The sequence below is a fragment of the Anas acuta genome, chromosome 1 (genome assembly GCF_963932015.1).
Source record: "Anas acuta chromosome 1, bAnaAcu1.1, whole genome shotgun sequence".
Taxonomy (NCBI): Eukaryota; Metazoa; Chordata; class Aves; order Anseriformes; family Anatidae; genus Anas; species Anas acuta.
In genome coordinates, this window is record NC_088979.1 from 69,060,090 (window position 1) to 69,080,974 (window position 20,885).

The following is a 20,885-nucleotide window of genomic DNA, read 5'->3' on the forward strand; positions in this document are numbered from 1 at the left end:
TTGGGGGCAGAATGAGGGATGGCAGAAATTTAGCTGATTAAAGCAGCTGCTTCAAACAAGCCATTTCAAGTTAACACAGAATCATTGCCATCTGAAATGCAAGGACCTCTGAAAACACCTTGGAACACATTGTGCTCCTTCTGCAAATCCAAATTGCTCCAGCTACCTATTAATAGAGCCTGTGTTTGTCGCTTTCTCTTCCCATTTCACTGAAAATTTCAATAGAAGGAGTACTGCTTTAGCATTTGTTCTAATTGAACGGCTACTGATTAGCTTTGCAGCAATGGAGGAGCTGCTGATTATGAGAAAAGATACATGGTATACTGATTATAAGGCTGCTATATCTGAACATACTAAGCTGCAAGTAGCAATGATTACTGGGAGATGAATTGAAATATGCTAGCTTCTGTACAGTGTTTCATTCACAAAAATGCTATCTAAGTGAATAGATTATACTATTCAAGGTAACCCAACAGTTATTATGTGTACTTGGTTTCTAAAAAAATAAAAAAATAAAATAAATTTAAAAGCATGTTTTAAATTTTATAGATGAAAAAAAAAAATAATTGTATTTTCTAAAATGTGTATTCACAAAATAATGCTGTTATGCTAGGAGTAAAATTGCTCAGAGTTGATAAAATGAATTTTCTGACTTTGCAGATATTACTTATCTCAGGACACTTTTCAAGGTGGCATTTTTAAAGATAATTGAAGTATATAACTCTAGTTATTCATGGAAAGGTCCACAAAGCTATGATTTTTATTAGAAAATAAGAAATTAATAAAAGTAAATTAATTCTCTTTAAATAAGAAAGTTGGCAACTTACAAAAAATGCTGAGTACCAAAGATTTTAATAATATACTTCCAAGCAACAAAGAAAAATAATCATTTTTTATAATGATGCATAATTACAAATGGCTTTATCTGGAAGGTTAAAGGGTTCCTTTTCTCCTTAACAAAAAGATAATTCCTCTCCCAGAGATGATCTCATCCACAAAGGATTGTCATTCTTGAGTCCTGTGTAGAACAGGTGGGAACTTACACTTCAGCATTTTGGTACAGAATAGAGTGAGCAATAGAAACATGAGCGAATTGCCTACATGTTCAGATTATGCATTATTTTCAGCAATAGTGTCTTCCCATAAGGCAAAACTCAACATTAAGTATTTCAAGGGGACAAATTTGAGGCATATCTGTGGCTAGGTGAGGAGAACATCCTCTTCTGCATGCTAGCACCACCAATTTTCACTGAGTTAGTCATTTCCTCTAAAGGCATTCCTGGCTCCCAAGATAAAAATTGAGCTTTTTGAATGTATACTGATGTAGTATATAAAGGTGAGCCAGAATTGTCTTATCGTTTTGTCTACCAGCGAATAAAATATTTTCTCTCTTTGACCCAGAACTACATGGTCAATAGATTTATTTATCAGGTGAGGAAAACTTCTTGCAGTGCCTTCTCCAGTATGAGAAGTTAGGAAAATAAGATTCTCAATGGCATTTCTGGAAAAAAAAAAAAAAAAAATCTTGTTTTGTGGTGTCACAGATAAATATTTAGGCATTTTAGAGACTGACCTCATTGCTTTATTTCTCTTGCACTCAGGATCAAATGTCTAAGGATGCAGAAAGCCTCATCTTTTGTACAATAGCACAGTAATGAATACGTGTATCACATACCAAGAAAACAAACAGAAAGAAATTTCTCTTTAATTTTCTTAGAAAACTGTTAGGCAGAACACCCCAAAAACTCTTTTCTTCTTAACATTGAGCAGGACTTTGACCCCTAGAACTGTGAACAGATAGGCTGAGAGCACTTTGTGCTGAATGGGCACTGCAGTCACAGAATCCCAGAATGGTTGAGGTTGGAAGGGACCTCCGAAGATCATCTAGTTCAACACCCCTGTTGAGCAGGATAACCTAGAGCACATTGTGCAGGATGGCATCCAAGCAGGTTTTGAATATCTCCAGAGAGGGAGACTCTACAACCTCTCTGGGCAACCTATGCCAGTGCTCTGTCACCCTCACAGCACAGAAGTGCCCTCTCATATTCAGTTGGAACTTCCTGTGCTTCAGTTTGTGGCCATTGCCCCTCAGTCCCTCAAAACCAGATATCTGCACAAGAGCCAACTTCCCAGGTGGTAAAGTCTCTGTCTGAACTTTCTTACAGATGAGATTCAAGAGACAGGATACATCTGCTGAGGAGAGAGGAGTGTTGTTTCTGTCTTTTTAATACTCCTAAAGCTAGTTTTCCTTGTGCCAAGGCAAGTCACTACAAGAGGTACTCATCTTGCCTAAATTAGGCATGTATTGTGAAAATCTCTACCACTCAATCACCTTGGACTCCCTTTAAACCCAAAGGAGAGTTATAAACTTTCTGGGATGTGATACATCTGTTCTATTGTAGACTGCTATATTAAGCTTTAGAAGGGCTTATCTTCTTCTGTGGGTTATAAAAGAAGCCAAGTTATACCAGCCATATCAAAATCTGTCCTCACCACACTAAACAGACCCCACATTCACAGTTCATTCACATGGTCTGTGGTAGCCTGGATCCCAAGTCTACAACAAGCAAAAATGAAAAACCTTCACTCCTGGAGAAGAAACAGTTATACTCAGCTATCTTTGTAGTACAAAACCCATTAAGAAATTATGATTTGTGAATCATTTCTCACCTCATAAAGAAATTATAGACATTTGGGTGTTATTATTAAGTTTCACCACTCAAACAGAAGCCTGAGAACAATGACGAAAACTTCAAAACCACCAAATAGAAAGACATAAAAGCACAAAGACAAAAAGGGACTGACGTACTCAACAGCTATTGTAAAGGCCAGTGGAACAGCATTACCAAGACTTCTAGAAACTATGGAAGTAAGCAATCTAAAAAAAAAATACATTTAGACGTACTAAATTACAGAAATTATACACCAGAGAAAGCTAAGTTTGGAAAAGCCACAGAGGAAAGCTGGAAAAATTCTTCTAGCATTGAAGAAACATTCTTCACTGACTGCAGACCAGGAAAATATGGCTGAAAAAATCCAGTGGGAGAAACCAACAGTGAGGGAATATATTAGTGCATTCTCATAAGGGAAACCTGGCATACATCTAAAACAAAGCTGTGAACTGAGCACCTTGAGCAGATGGTAACTATTGTGATACAGAACACTCCAGTATTCAAGCCTTTGGCTATAAATGATGCAAGTTATCCCCATAAAATTTGAAATATATTTAATTATTCATATCAATACCTCAAGCTTAGCATCAAGAAAAATATCTATTTCTAGAAGTCAGAAAATATCACAATTAAAAATCAAACCTTAAAATGTAATATTCAGAGACTGAAGGTGAATGGGCACATCCTCTGAGGACAACATTGTTGTAGGCACTAATCAGTCCCTGCTTAACATATATTCCTATTAAAGTAGTGTTTATTACAATGTTTTCATGCTCACACTTACCAACAATTTCACTCGGCTCCTTATTGTAAAGTTTTTTGTTCCAGTAAAGAAGTCTGAGAAAAGGAAAGGAGACCAGAACAACAAGGCAGATACCAACAAACATATGTCCTGTGAAGGCTGCAAAATCCAATCCCTAGAAATAAAAATGAAAACATAAATTAAAAAAAAAAAAAAAAAAAAAAAAAAAAAACAGTTATTTTCCTCTAATACCTACAGGGAAAAGTATTCAACTATATGTACTTTAGTGATCAATAACAAATAGAAAGCAATAAAATCAGTTCCAAGTACAGTATATGCTGTATTTCATCTGTTTCAAGGAGACAAGCAACATCACAATTTAGTTCAGATAACTCAAAAACAATGTTAGGAGTTATTCTGAAATGCATTCAGTGTTCCTAAAACAGATTTTAAAAGAAAAAAAAAATTACTTTCATCACTTCAACTTCATTTTAAAATCATACTGAATCACAGAAATAGGTATTTTTAATGATCAGCTTTGTTTTAAACTGAAGACAACATAGATTTTACAATAATCCTATCAGAGCCAGGATTTCATTTAAAGTAAGTAATGTTCTTCTACAATAAAAATATACCTCAACAGTCTGATTATTTTTCTGCGTGCTTAATAAACACATATATTTCTTTATATTTTGCATAATGAACACCTTTAATTAAGAAGTTCTTAAAATATAAAGTGTAATATGTTAAAAAGCTGCTGCTTTAAACAATTAAAATTGATAGTGACCATTTTCCCTAACACTATGAAGTTGGCCATGCTTTGATTAGGACATTGGACTAGACAGCCTTCTGGTCTAGACATTGGACTAGATAGCCTTTCAACTGAATTACTCTGTAATTCTGTATTATACAAGCTGTAGTGGATCAAGGTTAGCCTTTCAGCTGGGATATTCTGAACTAGTCAGGACCAACCTGTCCAAAAAAAGTTACACACAAAGCTTCAAGGGGGATCATGTCCAGGCATTCGGGTAGCAAGGAACTGTCCCATATCCACAGGACAGAGGTTGCCTGACGTGGCGATCCCTGCAGAGCAGCTTCTTGACTCTTGGGAGCACAGTAACTCAATGGGTAACTCAGACTGTCCAAACTGAACCTTCAAAGCTTCCGCTGACTTTTCAGTCTCTAGAAAGTCATGGGATCTCCCCATGCCACCTATGTCTGTGCAACAGTGAGTGACTTGTCTTGTACCAAATATTTGTGTGCTACCTTCTGTAATGCCAATACAAATTAAAAACAGCTTCCCATGCAGCATTACCTCCTGTGTGTTAGGACTACTGAGGATTTACTAACTGAAATATGGGTTCTTGTGTATTGTCTCCTACTAAAACAATTTACATAAAAATGTTCTGGCTGAAATGACTTCAGTTTAAAAAAGGGGGGAAAAATGTTTCCCCATTACATCAGAGGGCATAATAAAAGATAATAATAATACTTTTTTTTTTTTTTTTTTTAATAGCACAAGAAACTGATTAAAGTAATTAAGAACTTTCATAGACAGATAAAGATTAGTGGTCTTTTAGAATAAATAAATAAATAAATAAATAAATCCATAGTTTGCAGACAAGCACAATCAAGTAAATATGCAGACCTGGGTTTAGAATTTAGTCCTACTAAAAATACAGGATTCTGCTGCATTAACTCAAGAAATTTGTCATTAGTTACTATTTAGTAGTAGATTCTTTGCCTATTCTACAGGCACTAAAAGGTAAAACTGCATGCACTGGCTTTTCATTATAAATCAGCTAGTTCCATATTTTTTATGACAAAAGAAAGATGATTCTTCAGGAACTGGAACAAGATTTTTTTTTTTTTTTTTTAAGAATAGGACAGAAAAACATGATACCACAATGGAAAATATACCTTCATTCAGTTTGCCTACATATTAGTTCAGCCAGTTGAATGTCTGACACCGCTGCAAGATGCTCTTTACTACCAAACTTTTATTAATGCTCAGAAAGTTTGGTCTGTAGGCATCAAGTCAAGATTTGAGACTATAAGGCATATTTCTATGAAGGATAAAATCACCATTCATAGATTGGGAAATTTACAAATAGCAATGAAAGAAGAAAAAAAAAATCTAAAAAGGATCAATATTTGTAAGACCTGTTCCCAAAGTATATAAAGTCTATATCCCCCACACTTTTTTCCTTAATTACAGACATTTTCCATGAACAGTGAAACTAATTTTTATACAGGTTGTCTCTAAGATTATGGCCAAAATGAAAAATCAGAAAACATTGTTTGGACATTGAGAATCCTGAAAACCAAAGAGAACTGACCTTGGTTCAGAAATCGCTCAGATATTGACAACATGCCATTTAAGGGTCTTGTAACTATGGAAAATAAGTATTCAGTTTTAGGTGGTCTTTAAAATGATCTGAGAGTTAGGAACTTGAAAGGAGTTAAGCTGTAAAAGCACTGTAGCTACACCAGACAAAACAGTAATGCCTAAATCTGACTGAAAAGGAAAAAAAAAAAAAAAAAGCCTCTGACTAACCAAATGGCTGGGAAAGAGCTGGTTGAGGACCAATAAAGAAATAAAGTGTTAGCAGAATATACCTAACCCACAATTACCAGAACCAGGAAAATCACTTTTACATCCGACCTAGTGTCAATAAGCATAGTGGCCACAAAGCTTTCTTAGGCTGCCAACAACATGTTCACATCCTGAAGGAGGGTGCCAGCTACCAGGTGGAGTATTCTCTGCAGAGATACTCAGGCATAAAGCTAATTGCTAGCGTAGGAGATAAAGAAATAAAATAGGAACCTGAAGAATCCCAGAAAACTAGAGTTTAAGCTGGTGATTGCCCCACCATATGTTAATGGAACTTAAGTGGCTCATGGCAAACAACTGCTAAGATTTACAAAGTCACCTCCTGGAAGTTTTGAATACCAAACGCCAATTTTAAAGCAAAACAACTGTGCTTTATTATTGAAGTACTGCAATGCAGAAGCTTCTCAAACAAAAAATACAGCAAAAGAAATGTGCTCCCTGAAACACATAAAACTAATTTCTCTATGAAAACGAAAGTCACATCAACCTGGAAGACAAACTAAAATACTGAGGTTAATAAGGAGGTCTCAGGACTGACAGAGATGAAAGGAATCGAAATGAGATATAGCTCACAATACTCTTAAAAATCAGGTTTAATATAGTTTCACAACATAAGAGCTGACACAGTCTGAAGAATGATTTGCAGACATCATCAGAAGAGGGAAAAAAAAATATCTACCTGATTTTTAGCATTCTATCTGGGAGCTTACTCAAACTTTTCAAAGAGCAGCTGGTTGAGATTCAGAGTTTTGTTAAACTTCATAATATCACCCCATTGATCTGTCTTACATCTGAGATCCTTGGGGAAGAACAAAATGTGCTTCTCTGCTGTGACTGCAGAACAGCTTTCCAATTCAGCTGAAACAAATCATTTTCTGACATGGAGTGTGTTTATTTCAGGAAAGAGCTTGCACAATGATATTGCCCACAATAGTGCAAGGCTGGATTCAGCTCTCTCTTCGCTTGCTCCCAGCTTTTTCTCTTGTTTCCTCCTTACAGCAATCCATAGAAGTCAGCATGTGAAAATGACACCTGATGATCAGTAGCACCCTGGATAACTTGCCAGTACGAGGAAGCTGAGGACTACCATGTGCAATCCCTCTTACTCCTGATACCAGAAGCGCTGGTGTTGCAAATGAGTTTACCGCCCACCCTGAAGCTTTGGGCTGGGTGCTTAGTACCTGCCTCTCCAGCACACAGAATATGCTCTCAGGGAAGGAGCAGGCAGATTTATTTCCCACCAGACATTCTCAGGTAACTAGTAGCCAACAGGCAGCTTCTGGAGAACTTTCAAAGACCATTTCTATTTTCTGAGAAGGAAATAGAAAAGAGGAAAGGGAATAGGATGAGGAGGAATGAGGCTGGCAAAACCAAGCTCTGACAATAGGGCAACATACTGATTTGTTAATTTAGCAGAGGAACGATCATGACAGAGATCCTCAGGCTTCCTGCTGCTCTGTTACAAAGAGTTTAGGTCAGATCACAGATACCAATATCACAGCAGAGGATCGCAAGATGGTGGCACAGACAATTCACCCGTCGCTCCTGCTCCCTTGCCCACACTCTGGTAAGGGCATACAACATCTACACAGAGCCTGTATTCATACTCTGTGTGCCTTTTAGACCTCCTGAGTTCTCTGCACTGCTGGGACCAAGATTCAGCATTTATAAAAACACATTAAAGCGTTCCACATGTCTGCTGCATACAACAAAATGTCTTTTTCATAAAGATTTTCTTTTTTTCCTGCACAATAGACTGAAATAAAATTGACATGCACAAAAGGCAAGAAATACTTTTCTTCCAGGGGATTTCAATCCATCAGATAAATACAATACATTCCTCAAATGTCCCCTACTTGAGGCTATGCTGATTGTGTTAAATTTCTCCTGTTCCCCAGACAACAATGAAAATCTAAAGATTTTGTTTTACTGAGACAGCAGCCTAAAGGTTCCCTTGCCTACAGACTCAAAGCTGAAACAGAGTGGGCATCTTTCTTTAGTTTATGGTTTTAAACATGAAGTCAAATATATCAATTTCGTATTAGGAGGAAGTGTCATACTGTTTTCCTGAAATGCTAGCTTTCCATCATCCTGACCTGTTTTGATTGTTTATGGGGGAGAGGGGTTGACTGCTTTTGGAGGTGCGAAATTAAATTGCAGTATTTCAGACTTTTCCAGAAGAAAGCAGCCATTTTAAAGAAAAGAGAAAGCAAAAATTATAGCTAGATGCATGAATTCAGGGATCACCAAATGCTGTGCTTCTAGTCAGAGTGCCCTTCAATTATTTTTTTTAAGCTAATAAAATGAAGAAGAGCAAGAGTAATTTATTATTTCTACACTGGCTTAAACATCCCTTCAAGCTGAGTGACTGAGATGTATGTTGTGTCAGAAAGAACTGCTCACGATGTTGCTGAGAGACAAATCACTGATGGTCTAACAGCTACGTAAAGATAATGCCTGAGACATTGATGAGAACCCTTTTTTGCCTTGCACTGTATTCTTTAATGATTACTACATGCAGAGATAGGGGAAAAAAAAAAAAATCTAAAATCAGCCATAAAACCATACATTTTATTTCATATACCTTACCTAGGGTTTCATTTTTCTTGAGGAAAGGAATCGATGAAACATTGACAGAATAAGCAGAAGATTTACAAACTGATTAAAAGTTTTACCAAGCTTGTATACAGCAACCTCAACAAAAATAGCCTACAAGCCATGGGAATCCATTTCACAGTCTGCCAGTGCTTGAAATACCTTAATAGACTTACATATAGGATTTTCTCTGTTCCATTGGTCAGAATTATCTACTTCTATTCATACATTTTTTGGCACCAAAATTTATCATACAATAAAACCAATTAATATAGCATTATGCTAAATTTCAGCATGAAAACTGAAAGCCTCTGAAATGTAAGTGTCCTGGTTTCGGCTAGAATAGAGTTAATTTTCCTCCCAGAAGCTGGTGTGGTGCTGTGTTTGGGATTTAGGATGAGAATAATGTTGATACCACACTGATGTTTTAATTGTTGCAGAGCAGCACTTACACTAAGCCAAGGACTTTTCAGCTTCTTGTTCTGTCCTGCCAGCAGGCAGGCTGGTTGTACAGCAGGAGCTAGGAGGGGACAGACCCAGGACAGCTGACCTCAACTGGCCAAAGGGGTATTCCATACTATATGGTGTCATGCTGAGCAATTAATACAGGGGGGCTGGCCAGGGTGGGGGGACCACTGCTCGGGATGGGATGGGCATCGGTCAGCAGGTGGTGAGCCTTGTGCATCACTTGTTTGTACACATTATTATTAGTAGTACTGTTATCATTATTATTGTTGTTTTCATTTCTTTCCTAATAAGCTGTCTTTATCTCATCCCACAAACTTTCCTTTTTTTTTTCTGGTTCTCTCCCCCTTCCTACTTGGGGGGGTGGGGAGGGCGAGCAAAGAGCTGTGTGGCACTTAGCTGCCAGCCGGGTTAAACCACAACAACAGGACAGGAGATCCCGATGGCTGTTCATTTTCTGGGGAATTCCTGTCAAATGGCAAGAATAACTCTGAATGGGTTGCTGAATATCCAAAATCTTCAGCAAACATCAGATAAACAGTGCAAGCTTTATCACATACCAACACTGTAAATAAACGGGGACCCTCAAGAGGATATAATCCAGCAAAAGCTAAAACTGTCTTATCATTACCTCTTCCCTCTTCTAGATAAAGCTCGATACATTAATACACACTATGTTCACGCCATTTTGCATTGGAGACCTATTCACCATCCCTTGTCCAAAGATCATGTAATCACAGCCTAAGCTTAGGGCCCAAACAACTTCAGATATCAAAGGCATGATTGCAGATACTTAGGAAATTCCCAAATACAGAGGACTTAACACTCAACCTTTCTGAAAGCAATGGCTGGTTTGAAACAGTTTGTGCCATACTATGTATATAAAACAGAGTTCCCAAATTCCAAAGCAAACACCTCTTCAAGATAAAAATATAATTTTGCTAACAATGGCCACTAAGTAGCAGTATTCTGAAGGTAATAAAATTTTTTGAAGTTTTGTATTCACTGAATGAGTTTCTTGCTTGCTCTTAATGAAATCTCTTTATTTTCATCATTTTCTTTTCCTAATATCACAATATAAATGCTATTTTGTGAGATTTCTTCCAGCTTCATCCTAGGAAGAAGTAAGAGTACAACAAATCTTTATCTCCTATTATGCAAATGTTCCACTAATTCCAGACACGATTGTGCTATCATAAATTAACTGCTGCTATTAAAAAACAAAATAGAAAAAAAAAACACCCTTAGGTATTCATTCATGCCTCAGGACAAATAAACAGACTTATCCTTACATTTTAATGAGTAAGGTTTAACATAATGCTTATTTATTCAAATATACTTCTCATAAAATATTTTTTATATGGCATGAGTTTTCCCTAGAACCTAGGTAAAAAAATCTCTTCAGCACTACAGTAAACAAAGAGTAAAACATTTCTAATGCTTTAACACAACAACAGCATCCAATGTAACAGGGCTGCACTTCATTTTGTATTTATTTAACAAATCAAGGTTTCCTAAGAAAGTGTGAATTTGTATAATGTCTCACTAGGCTGCTTTTAGAGGTAAAAGTACAACAGAAAAAATTCAGAAAGACTGGTAAAATTCTCATTCTTATCACACCTTCTAAAATAGAAAAAACAATCCCCTTCACAGTGCAATAAGCTATCGGCCTCTTACAGGGGCAGTTGTCCAAGTACTCCTGTATTAGTAGAGCAAAAATAACACTGGAAAAGAAGCATAAGAGAATGAAAAGAGAAATTTCAATGAAAATTTTCCTTAGCAGGAGAAAATTTTCATAGAATGGTAAAACCGTGTTTGAGGACATGAAAAAGAAGGAAAAAAATACAGCTATTTTCTTTAGAAAGCATAGGAATAAATACTTCAAACAACATTGCATGAAGTGCTGTTTCCAAAATGTCGCTAAAATAAGTAATTGCATTCAAAAATTTGTACCTCTGAAACACCAAAAAATAAAAATAAAAATAAAAAAATCACTTAGTACAAATATAGCTGGCATTCCACGTATTTTGGTGGCGGACTTGAGTTTGATCCTATAAACTACCCTCTCAGCAGATACTAGAACTAGCATCAGAAACAATGTCTACATTTCATCTTTGAATAAAAGAGAGCTTGCTAGAGTGGATGGACAAAATTAAGAATCTAGATATTAGTTCAACAGCATAGACTGCAGGAGTCCAGATGGTCCAGGTCTCTCCATGCCCTCCCCCTTGGCTTTATCCCACTTCTCCTGCTATCACTCTCCTAGGCAGATCCCCTCCAGAGGGGCTAAGACCTAAGCACTGAGAACATAAATAGTGAGCACAAAAGCCATGCCACCTCAGAGCCCAGGACGGGTCTTTGACCCTTTCTTATTTATATATATATTGAGATATAACAGATGACAACGTAGGAAGGAAGAAGTACAAGTCACACAATCCTGTGCTGCATCTTATCTATTTTCTTACATTCTTACTTCTTTGATCCAACAAAGGTATGAAAAAGCTCCAGAGTGAAAATGTATGCAAAGTTTTTCTGCTTGTTTAAAATACAGAATTTGCGATAGTGTCACATCTTCTAGAGTATGCATACATCTGAGTCCTCCTAAAATTATCAATATCTCATTCAAGAAAAATATAAAATTGTTTCCTTTCAATGTGATTGCTTAATTGCTTACTGTGTTTATAGCCCCTGCAAAAGGTTTTACAGAGATGATGAGTTTCTGAGTATTTAGGAAAATGACCTGTGTGGCAGGTGCTAATTATTCTCCTTTAGAAAAGGAGGTTGCAATAATTGCACAGATTTTATATTTTAAAATGTAAAATTTAGCAATCAAATCCTCAGCCAGGAATATTACAGAGTCTCCAAAGTCACCATTCAACCAAACTAATTGCAGCACATTTCAAATATTTTGAAAGTAAATGTTTAATTCATTAAAGACTATTAACTTTCAAAGACATTTTCCAACCTGGACAGCACTTAATTAATTTGAGTGTATGCAGTTAATTAGAAGATAACTTTTTTTAGTACAACAGAAATGTAATTAACTCTAGATTTAAAAAAAAAAAAAAGTTTTATACTAAAAATCTCTTATCCCACTTGCACAGATATTTTCACACTAGCCCATATGTTACACTAAATTGCTTTAAATTCATATATGGCATTAGTGTCACAAAGTAATTTGGGGTTTATGACACCTAGAAAAAATAGAAAGCATATGGTTGGTGCCTTTACAGGATGGAGAGAAGATGGTAAGACCAGGACAGTCCCCCTGGCAGGGGTAGGAGTTTCCCACCCAGCACCTGTCACCATAGCCTTCCCTTTGGCACCACTCATCTACCAAACTGAAAAGAGTTTTATCCATAAATAAAACAGCCAAGTGCAGGAAGTTAAAATCCCTCATCGTAGCCTGAGGATATCAACAGGTTGGCAGGAGGTGGGAGCCAGCTGAGCCTGTGCATGGCAGGAGCCCCTGCTCTCCTCACCCCCACTTCCCAAAGGGCTGCAGCTAGAGGACAAATCCACCACCTGCAGCGGGGACACGTGTGACAGGTCTACAGGGGCTATGTGGTCTCTTGCGGTGTGCACAGGTGTGTTCAGACAGTTATTTCTTGTTTAAAAGTCCCAATAAGACATCAAACAGTCTCAATATATTTAAAGTTTGGATTTTCATACTCATTTTCATGTCCCTTTCTTATTTTATCCAACTTTCTGCCTTTACAGCCCTCCATTGTTTTGATTCCTTCTTTACTTGGTCATTGACAAAAAACCCCCAAAATAAAAGGAAACCAGTATTCTCAGTCCATATCAGAAAGTCTGTTCTTCATCACAGTTTGTTTTTTTTTTCCCCAGAAGATCACTCTGTTCTGTTTGATTGCCCTACTAAGAAAGAAATAGCGTGGCAGAACAAGCGGATTGTGTTCTGCTCATATGGCTGTCTGGGGGAAGAAAAGGTTCAACACAGCATAAATCAGCATTAGCACTTAATTTCAGTAGCAGAGTAGCTTACAGTACGTACCTCCTTCCTCAGCTCCTGCTTTGAAACAATAATCACATTTGGAGGATCCCCAACAGCTGTGGCAGCCCCCCCAATATTTGTGAAAATTACTTCTGCAATCAGGACATGCCTGGGATCAAGATTAAGTACTTCGCAGAGCCTGCAGATTAAAGAAAATTGAATTAACCTTTTAAAACTATAATTATATTCCCTTGAATCTTAAAATCTATAAAATTTACGAAACAAAGTTCTTCAACTGAAAAATTTCAGGATGTGAAACATAATAGCTGTGTGTGTGTACAGTTGAAATTTTCATTTTATATATACTTTGGTAATTATAGCAATATCAATGCAAAAAATATAGACATTTTACATTTACAATGCAATAATTAATGGTAAATGAAACTGATGTGTTTTAAACAGAATTTCATTAGAAGTAATCAATTATTCCAAAAGTTGAACTACACGGAAAGTTTCAAATTTAAAGCCCCATTTTAAGTGCTATACAGCTTTTTAAGCCATGGCTCCCAGGTGGCACGGACATATGGAAAATTATTCTGGGCAAACACAAGCTCTGTACTCAGCCCTAGTTATTGACTATTGTGTGGGGAGCAGAAGCAGAGGACAGGCCACCTATCAGCCATGAATCATCCATCTATCAGAGACCTCAATTTTCAGCCAAAGTTTACCCAGTTCTTTCTGATCCTGGTTCTCCCCCTTCCCTAAAGCTTAATAATAAGTAAGGATTGGGGCCAGTGTGATTCGGGAGCCTACATCTCAGTTACCCACTCCTGAGCACAGCGCAGCAGCTGGGGTAAAAGCCCAGAGAGAAATTCCTCTGTTTTTCAAGGGGGCAAGCTTAAATTATTGCGCCCTCTACCTAATACAGGATGTGGGAAAGCCTGGGCAGTGAGCATTCATCCTCAGGATTTCGTTCATTGTAGTGCTGTCAGTGATTTTCCTGAAGGAAGTTGAGCTTTACGGTTCAACCAAAGTCTATATTATTAAAACTTATATTTCAAAGAGAAAAGCATGTGTTGCACAAAAGCTTACCTTGATACACTTACTCTGTCACCAACAGTATCAATTTAAAAATCAGAAAAAGCATTGATAGCTTATACATATATCAGTACATAAAAAGTCCAGAACAAAGTAACTTTGCAAAAATGCATTATTTCCCAAACAGAGTAAAATTATGCAGTTAAAAGTGTACTCTGTAGTACGGATGGCCCAATTGCACAAGTTGTGGCACAATACTACAATCATACTTTGAACTTCATCACTCTATTGTTTCCAGTATTTCTAAATAAAGTTAACATTTCGTTAGTGTTTGGCTGGGTTTGGTGTTGATTTGTTTTGATATGCCTCATGGTAGCTTGAGGAATGAACAGCAGATGTACTCCAAGAAAGGCCAAGCCCAAAGTACAGAACAATTACAGTGTGTTAGCTGTACCATAGGACTGAACTTTCTCAGTACACTTACCCTAGTTATATAATTTCCCATGTGAACAACCATTAGCCTTTTCCAGTTCCCAACAACAAAGCATTTTGAAAATAAACCATAGCTAAGAATGGGTAGTTATTAATTTTTTATCAGCTTACTTCAAAATGCAGAGAGAAACAAATATCATGTTTTATGCCCTATTAATGGCAGTCTAAATCCTTATATTCACAGAATCAGTAGCATTTTCTGCAAGCTCTATCTCCATGGCAATGCAGCGCAGTGTGATGTAGTGAAGCTTTAGATGAGGGCTGAAGACAATGACAGTAAGATAAAAACAACAAATGACCCCCAGCATGATGTTTTTAGAAATAGGCTATTATTTGTTTCGATTAGAGCAAATTTTATTTTCACTTTGATAGTAATTCAAATACAAATGTTTCCTGCACACTGAATTTGCCCTTTTTCAGTGTTACAAACTCATTTGGTATAAAAAGAAATAAATGCTACAGTAACTCTGCCTGTGAACTGTAGTTCATGATGCACTGACATCTGTGTTTCAATCCATTCCCAATTATAGTTAATACAAAATATTCTGCAACACAGCTAAAGAAAACTTGGTGTTTAATAATTCCAATGTTGCTTACTGTTAGAGGTGAAATTATTGACTGGAGTAAGGCAAAGTGATCTCTTTAAAATATAATCAGACAGAAGACAAATGGAGCTTTCACTCACCAGCTGTTTCCCAATCTAGAATAAATGCCACTTGCAAAATTGGCTTTTACTGCTTTACACTACCTTTTAAAATGGCAGCATATCTTAATAGAATTTTGTGTATTTTAATGATGTGCTTTAATACTTTTTTAACGATGTCATAATCACATGGATGAAAAGCTCGACATGAGCGAGCAGTGCACATTTGCAGCCCAGAAGCCCAACTGCATCCTGGGTTGCATCAACAGAGTGGTCAGCAGGGTGAGGTGATTGTGCCCTTCTGCTTTGCCCTTGTGAGGCCCCACCTGGAGTGCTGCATCCAGGTCTGGAGTCCCCAGCACAAGAAGGACATGGTTCTATTAGAGAAAGTCCAGACAAAAACCACAAAGTTGATCAGAGGGCTGGAGCACCTCTCCTATGAAGAAAGGCTGAGAGAGCCAGGGATGTTCAGTCTGGAGAAGAGGATATTCTGGGGAGACCTTGTTGTAGCTCTTCAATACATAAAGGGATGTTATAAAATAGATGGAGAGTGTCTTTTCACATGGACAGACAGAGATGGGACAAGGGATAATGGCTATAAACTAAAAGAGGGAAGATTTAGATTAGAAATAAGGAACGTTTACTGTGATGGTGATGATGCACCAGAAAAGGTTGCCCAGAGAAGCTGTGGGCATCCCGTCCCTGGAATTGTTCAAGGCCAGGCTGGATGGGGCCCTGGGCAACCTGATCTAATGGGTGCCATCCCAGCTTATGGAAGTGGGTCGGAACATAATACTCATATACATAATATCCCTCAATATCCACTCAGTATACATAATATCCCTTCTAATACTTTTAACAAGTATTAGAAGGGATAACACATGTAAAACATAGGTTACTAGACAAAATTGTATATAGCCCGTAAAGGACAAGACAATATTAATTAAAAAAAAATCTCCCTGCTTATAGGACAAAGTCATCTGCTAGGGAGCATTTGGTGCAATATCCTATTGCAGTTCAGATATGGAGACGAACCAGGATGGTTAACTCCCGAGGCGGTTAAACAGGCTTCAGATATATGTTCACCAAACAACACAAAAGGAAAACAACTGATCCCTTTGAAAACATCAGCTCTTTACCCTAATACAATAGGAGTATTTGAAGTTTTAATTTCCATTTAGACAATCAAAAAAGTCCAAACAAGCATTTATGCACACATGCCTGCTACTGATTGCTGGCTATAAAAGACTAAGTCCAAAACCATAACAGTAAAGTACCTTATGGTTACTGGCGTAAAGAGCAGCATAGTGGTAACGTTGTCCAAAAATGCAGAAAGAATTGCAGCAATAAGGCACAGAAGTGTAATCATGGCCCACACCTTGCCTCTAGAGAATCGATAAGCCTAATAAAAAACAAGCAAATAACAACAAAATTAAGGGACTACACCATTCCAGCTGAGCTGTCAAAAAATGACAGATAAACTATTTCACGAAAGATGAAACAACAGTGAGCTCAGAGCATTTACTACTCCATGCACGTCCATCACTGCCCTCTCCAATATGAATTAATTTAGCAACAAAACACATATTGGAAGCTGGCAAACATCTCCATCATACAATTGCGAAGGACCTCATAGTCCACTGCCAGGCATGGGTGGGGCCTGAGCCCCCACCTTCTGCCTGCATGACAGGGTTCAGCCTTCCTATCACCTTCACAAGCTGGGACACCTTCCTCATCCTCACAACAGCACCACCAGGGCTACACAGTCTGGATATCTATCTAGACAGGTTTTTTGTCCACGTGCATTTTGCTTGGGTGTTCTGTGCTCAAAGCAGTCCTCTTTATTGCTTTTGTTTTATTTCTTTCCACAGTTCTCAGGAAAATTAAGCTTTGCAACAGGAGTCCCTCGCTATAGGTAATACTTGCTTTACAGCCAATCCATTACCCTTTTCATGTAATCTTTGCTACTGTGCAAAGGTCTGTGGCCATTTATCATGTGTGACTGTAAAGCTAATGATTGTTCCCATATTTCCTCTCTCCTACTGCCAGACATAAATACAGATTTCAGCTACAGAGGAACTGCAGTCCTGGGCAAGTTAGTGGGATAATTCAACTTTATATTGTCCACATGCTTGTGTATCCTACTGGGGGCTTTTGCCTTCCTCCTGTAGAAAGAGAATTGCCTTAAAGACTTCCTTTCATCCCTAAAAGATTTTCTTGCAAAACTATAAGTCACACTACTGTCATTTGTAGTGTGATAAATACTATTTTGTAGTATTTGTAGTGTGATAAATGCCCAAAGAAAAGTTCTATTGAAGTTCTTTGATGATCTTATTAAATGCTAACTTGATTAAACTAGAAATAATTAAGAGTACCAAAACAAGTCTACCTTTACCGCACAGTAGTCAAAGAATCCAGTTTCTGAAAATATGGCCACCAAAACCATCTACCAAAAGAAGAAAAAAAATTGAATTTGCAATTGAATTATGCAAAAATGCAAAAACAGTGTCATATAGTTTGTGGCCCTAACAAAAGTCCCTTGTATCTGCCACCGTTTTGAGAATCTGATTATTTTCATATCAGGATAACTACTACAGCTGTTGGTTATCTCAGATATCATATGGTGAAATTTAGTCCTCAGCATTAGCAGTCTATAAATTAGTCTAGTTGATTTTATTTGTAATGACTAAGTAGGCATCATACATTAAAGAATCAGTGTGTCTCCCTTGCATCATTAATCAAGAGAAGCCAATAACTGTGTGCTTTCTGCAGTAATGCTCTACAGATTACAGAAAATATCAGCTCCAAGAATTACCTGCACTTTCCCACTTTTCTGGGCTGTTGCCTGTGATTCCATCTTTCCTCCAAAAATGATTTTTTTTTTTTTGCTTTCCTTTTTTGTGGGGAGGGCAGAGGGGCCCAGAGCATTGTCAGTAAATAAAAAAAAAAAAAAGCTCATAATGGAAACAGAAAATGGTAATTTTTCCTGCATAAACTGTGTATTTTATATCAGCATTTAATCACACTTGGACAATACTTTTTATCATAAATAGCTCTGGGCAAAATAATATAGCATATTATTATAATCTAATCATATATTTCTCCTCCATTTCTGGTTTTCTCGTTTTGGCTCCAAACATGACATTAAGACAAAGAAAGCCAGTAGAGCATGTTTGAGGAAGTTTTTGAGTAAACAAAAATAACAAGATAAATGAGAGTGATAAAACTTGACACTTAAACAGGTTTTCTAATTTATAGACCTCAGTCATGTTTTTTGTGTGTTACCAGTATGATTCTACAGATTAAAAAAAAAAAACAACAACAACAACAACAAATATTTTCAAAGGCTCCTTCAAAGGTATGCTCATCATCCTTTTTGATAAATATCTTCCAATTTTTCATCAGAACACGTCCCAGTAAAGTGCAATTAACAAAACATTTTAAAAAGTAACATCTAGATATTGAATGTGATTATCTCAACACATTTAGAGCAAGAGATACATTTTAATTACCATTCCAAACAGTAGTGCCAGTGTCTCATAATCAATCCACTCTACCACTTTGACCATACTTGGCCTCTGCAATCAAAAAATACAATTACCAGTAAATACCGTGGAACATCTAACTTGTGATTAGTTATGAAGTATAAACTCCACTTAACTGATGAGACATTTAAATAAACTCTGACAGAAGTTAATAAGTGTTCCTACAAGGCACACAAAAAGGACTCTTTTTTTATTACTCCATTATTATTATTGTTATTACTACTACTATTAATTTAAAGTACTGCAGGCATCCTAAGTGGGTCACTATCAAAAGCCTACATTAAGCTCTTCGTTTATCTATTTGTTCCTTATGTAGCTTTGAGAAATAAATTATAACAGAATTATATGGTACACCATATTATGGTACATTTTTTTATGGTACCATTATATGGTACATTTTTCCTTTTCATACGATAACAAAAGCATACAGCTTCACCTGTGAACACATCGGACGGAATTTAAAAGAACATAGCAATGATGTGGTGACTATTTATAAGAAAAAATGAAGAAAAAAAAATCAATCAGACTTTTCACTAAATATCAACTAAGAGTAAGTGGGGGCGACAGGGGGGAACAAAGGGATTGGAAAGTATAAGCAGGAGGTGTAAATATTTAGGGCAGCATAAGGCAGTGTATTTTCAATTTAGGCTTGATTGGTAACCTAACATTACTGAAAATAACAGTGCTAAAACAAATCTGAATTATGATAAAAACAGCTGTACTCAGCTTCCTGCAAATCATAACTAAATACATCAACAGACTTTTATTCCTCTTCTGTCTATGCCATAGTCTCTCCTGCTTTCCCCATGGTGACTCCCCATCCTAATATCTGCCCTACCATCTTGTTCTATTTAAAAAGGCTGCTGTCTCCTGTGTCCACTCACAACACGGCAACCCCTGGATTTTGTGATATCATAGACAGAATTGAAGTGAGGAAGTAAGCACTTACAGTTTGATAACTTACCTCCCCCACAGCAGCTAATGCAGCTAAAGCTGCCAAAGAACCCAGCATCGCTGCAAGGGTCCTGTGAACAATCTGCAAGAAAGTTTAAAAAGTGACCAAAGACTCCTTTTAACATCTCATTATTATTAAAATAATAAAAAATTCTGTAGTTGAATCTTTTCTTGTTTTGTTGTTTTGTTTTGTTTTTTTCCTTATTTGACCACACTATCCTCTCACTAACAAATAAATAAATAAATAAAGCTTAGGTGAAAATGGCTGATTACTTTGACTCACTATAGGATTAAAAAAATAAAATAAATGCCACATCTGTGGGAACCCTGTAGGAAGTCTCAACTCTGATCTCAAGGCAGAGAAGGAACTTGGGCACGCATTTCCTATATTTCACAGAATCACAGAATTTCTAGGTTGGAAGAGACCTCAAGATCATTGAGTCCAACCTCTGACCTAACACTAACAGTCCCCACATATTTGCCACCTAGTGGCTTGAGTAGGAAAGCCATTAATCTTCCCAGTTTAAGGATCAAAAAGTCAGGCACCTCTGCCTGAGCTGCTCTTGGTGGTTTCCCTTCACAGCCCATGGGAAGAAGACACATGGCCAAGAGGTGGTCTACCTCATTCTTTCTAGGCACTTCTTTATATCCGATGAACTACAATGATCTACAAATATAAAGCAATACCAAAGCACATAGCTCAGACCTGGGGCAGATGAATCTTACACAGACATAGTACATTGAGTTTATAGGTCCATTTTGCAGCCTGGGGCACCGATAGATCTTGCAAACTTGCATACTTGCTTTTGCACTCTCACACACCATATTTGAACATGTCAGATCAGAGACAGCTCCAGACAGCTCCAAAGGGGACCCACTGCTGGCCAGAGCCGAGCCAGGGAGTGATGCTGGGTGGGCCTCTGGGAGAGCAGAGTTAAGGAAGCTGCACAACAGCAGCTGGGAGAGAGGAGGGAGAAAATGTGAGAGAAGCAGCCCTGCAGGCACCAAGGTCAGCACAGAAGAAGGGCAGGAGGTGCTCAGGCACACAGCAGCAGTTCCCCTGCAGCCCATGGAGGAGCCCCCGGTGGAGCAGGTGGATGTGGCCTGGAGGAGGCTGCGGCCCATGGAGAGCCCCCGCAGGAGCAGGCCCTGGGCTGGAGCTGCAGCCCG

The 20,885-nt window shown here is 37.5% G+C and overlaps 1 protein-coding gene across 2 annotated transcripts in view; it reads right to left on the reverse strand.

Annotated features, from left to right (window-relative positions):
• Positions 1-20,885, reverse strand: part of OCA2 (OCA2 melanosomal transmembrane protein) — a 199,257-nt gene that overhangs the window by 95,183 nt on the left and 83,189 nt on the right. For both annotated transcript variants that reach the window (XM_068681371.1, XM_068681382.1), the window contains 6 exons: positions 19,726-19,797; positions 18,729-18,794; positions 17,606-17,662; positions 16,494-16,618; positions 13,104-13,242; positions 3,457-3,589 (listed from right to left, as the gene is read on the reverse strand). In XM_068681371.1, coding sequence (XP_068537472.1) covers positions 3,457-3,589; positions 13,104-13,242; positions 16,494-16,618; positions 17,606-17,662; positions 18,729-18,794; positions 19,726-19,797 — 592 coding nt within the window. The remainder of the gene's footprint in view (positions 1-3,456; positions 3,590-13,103; positions 13,243-16,493; positions 16,619-17,605; positions 17,663-18,728; positions 18,795-19,725; positions 19,798-20,885) is intronic.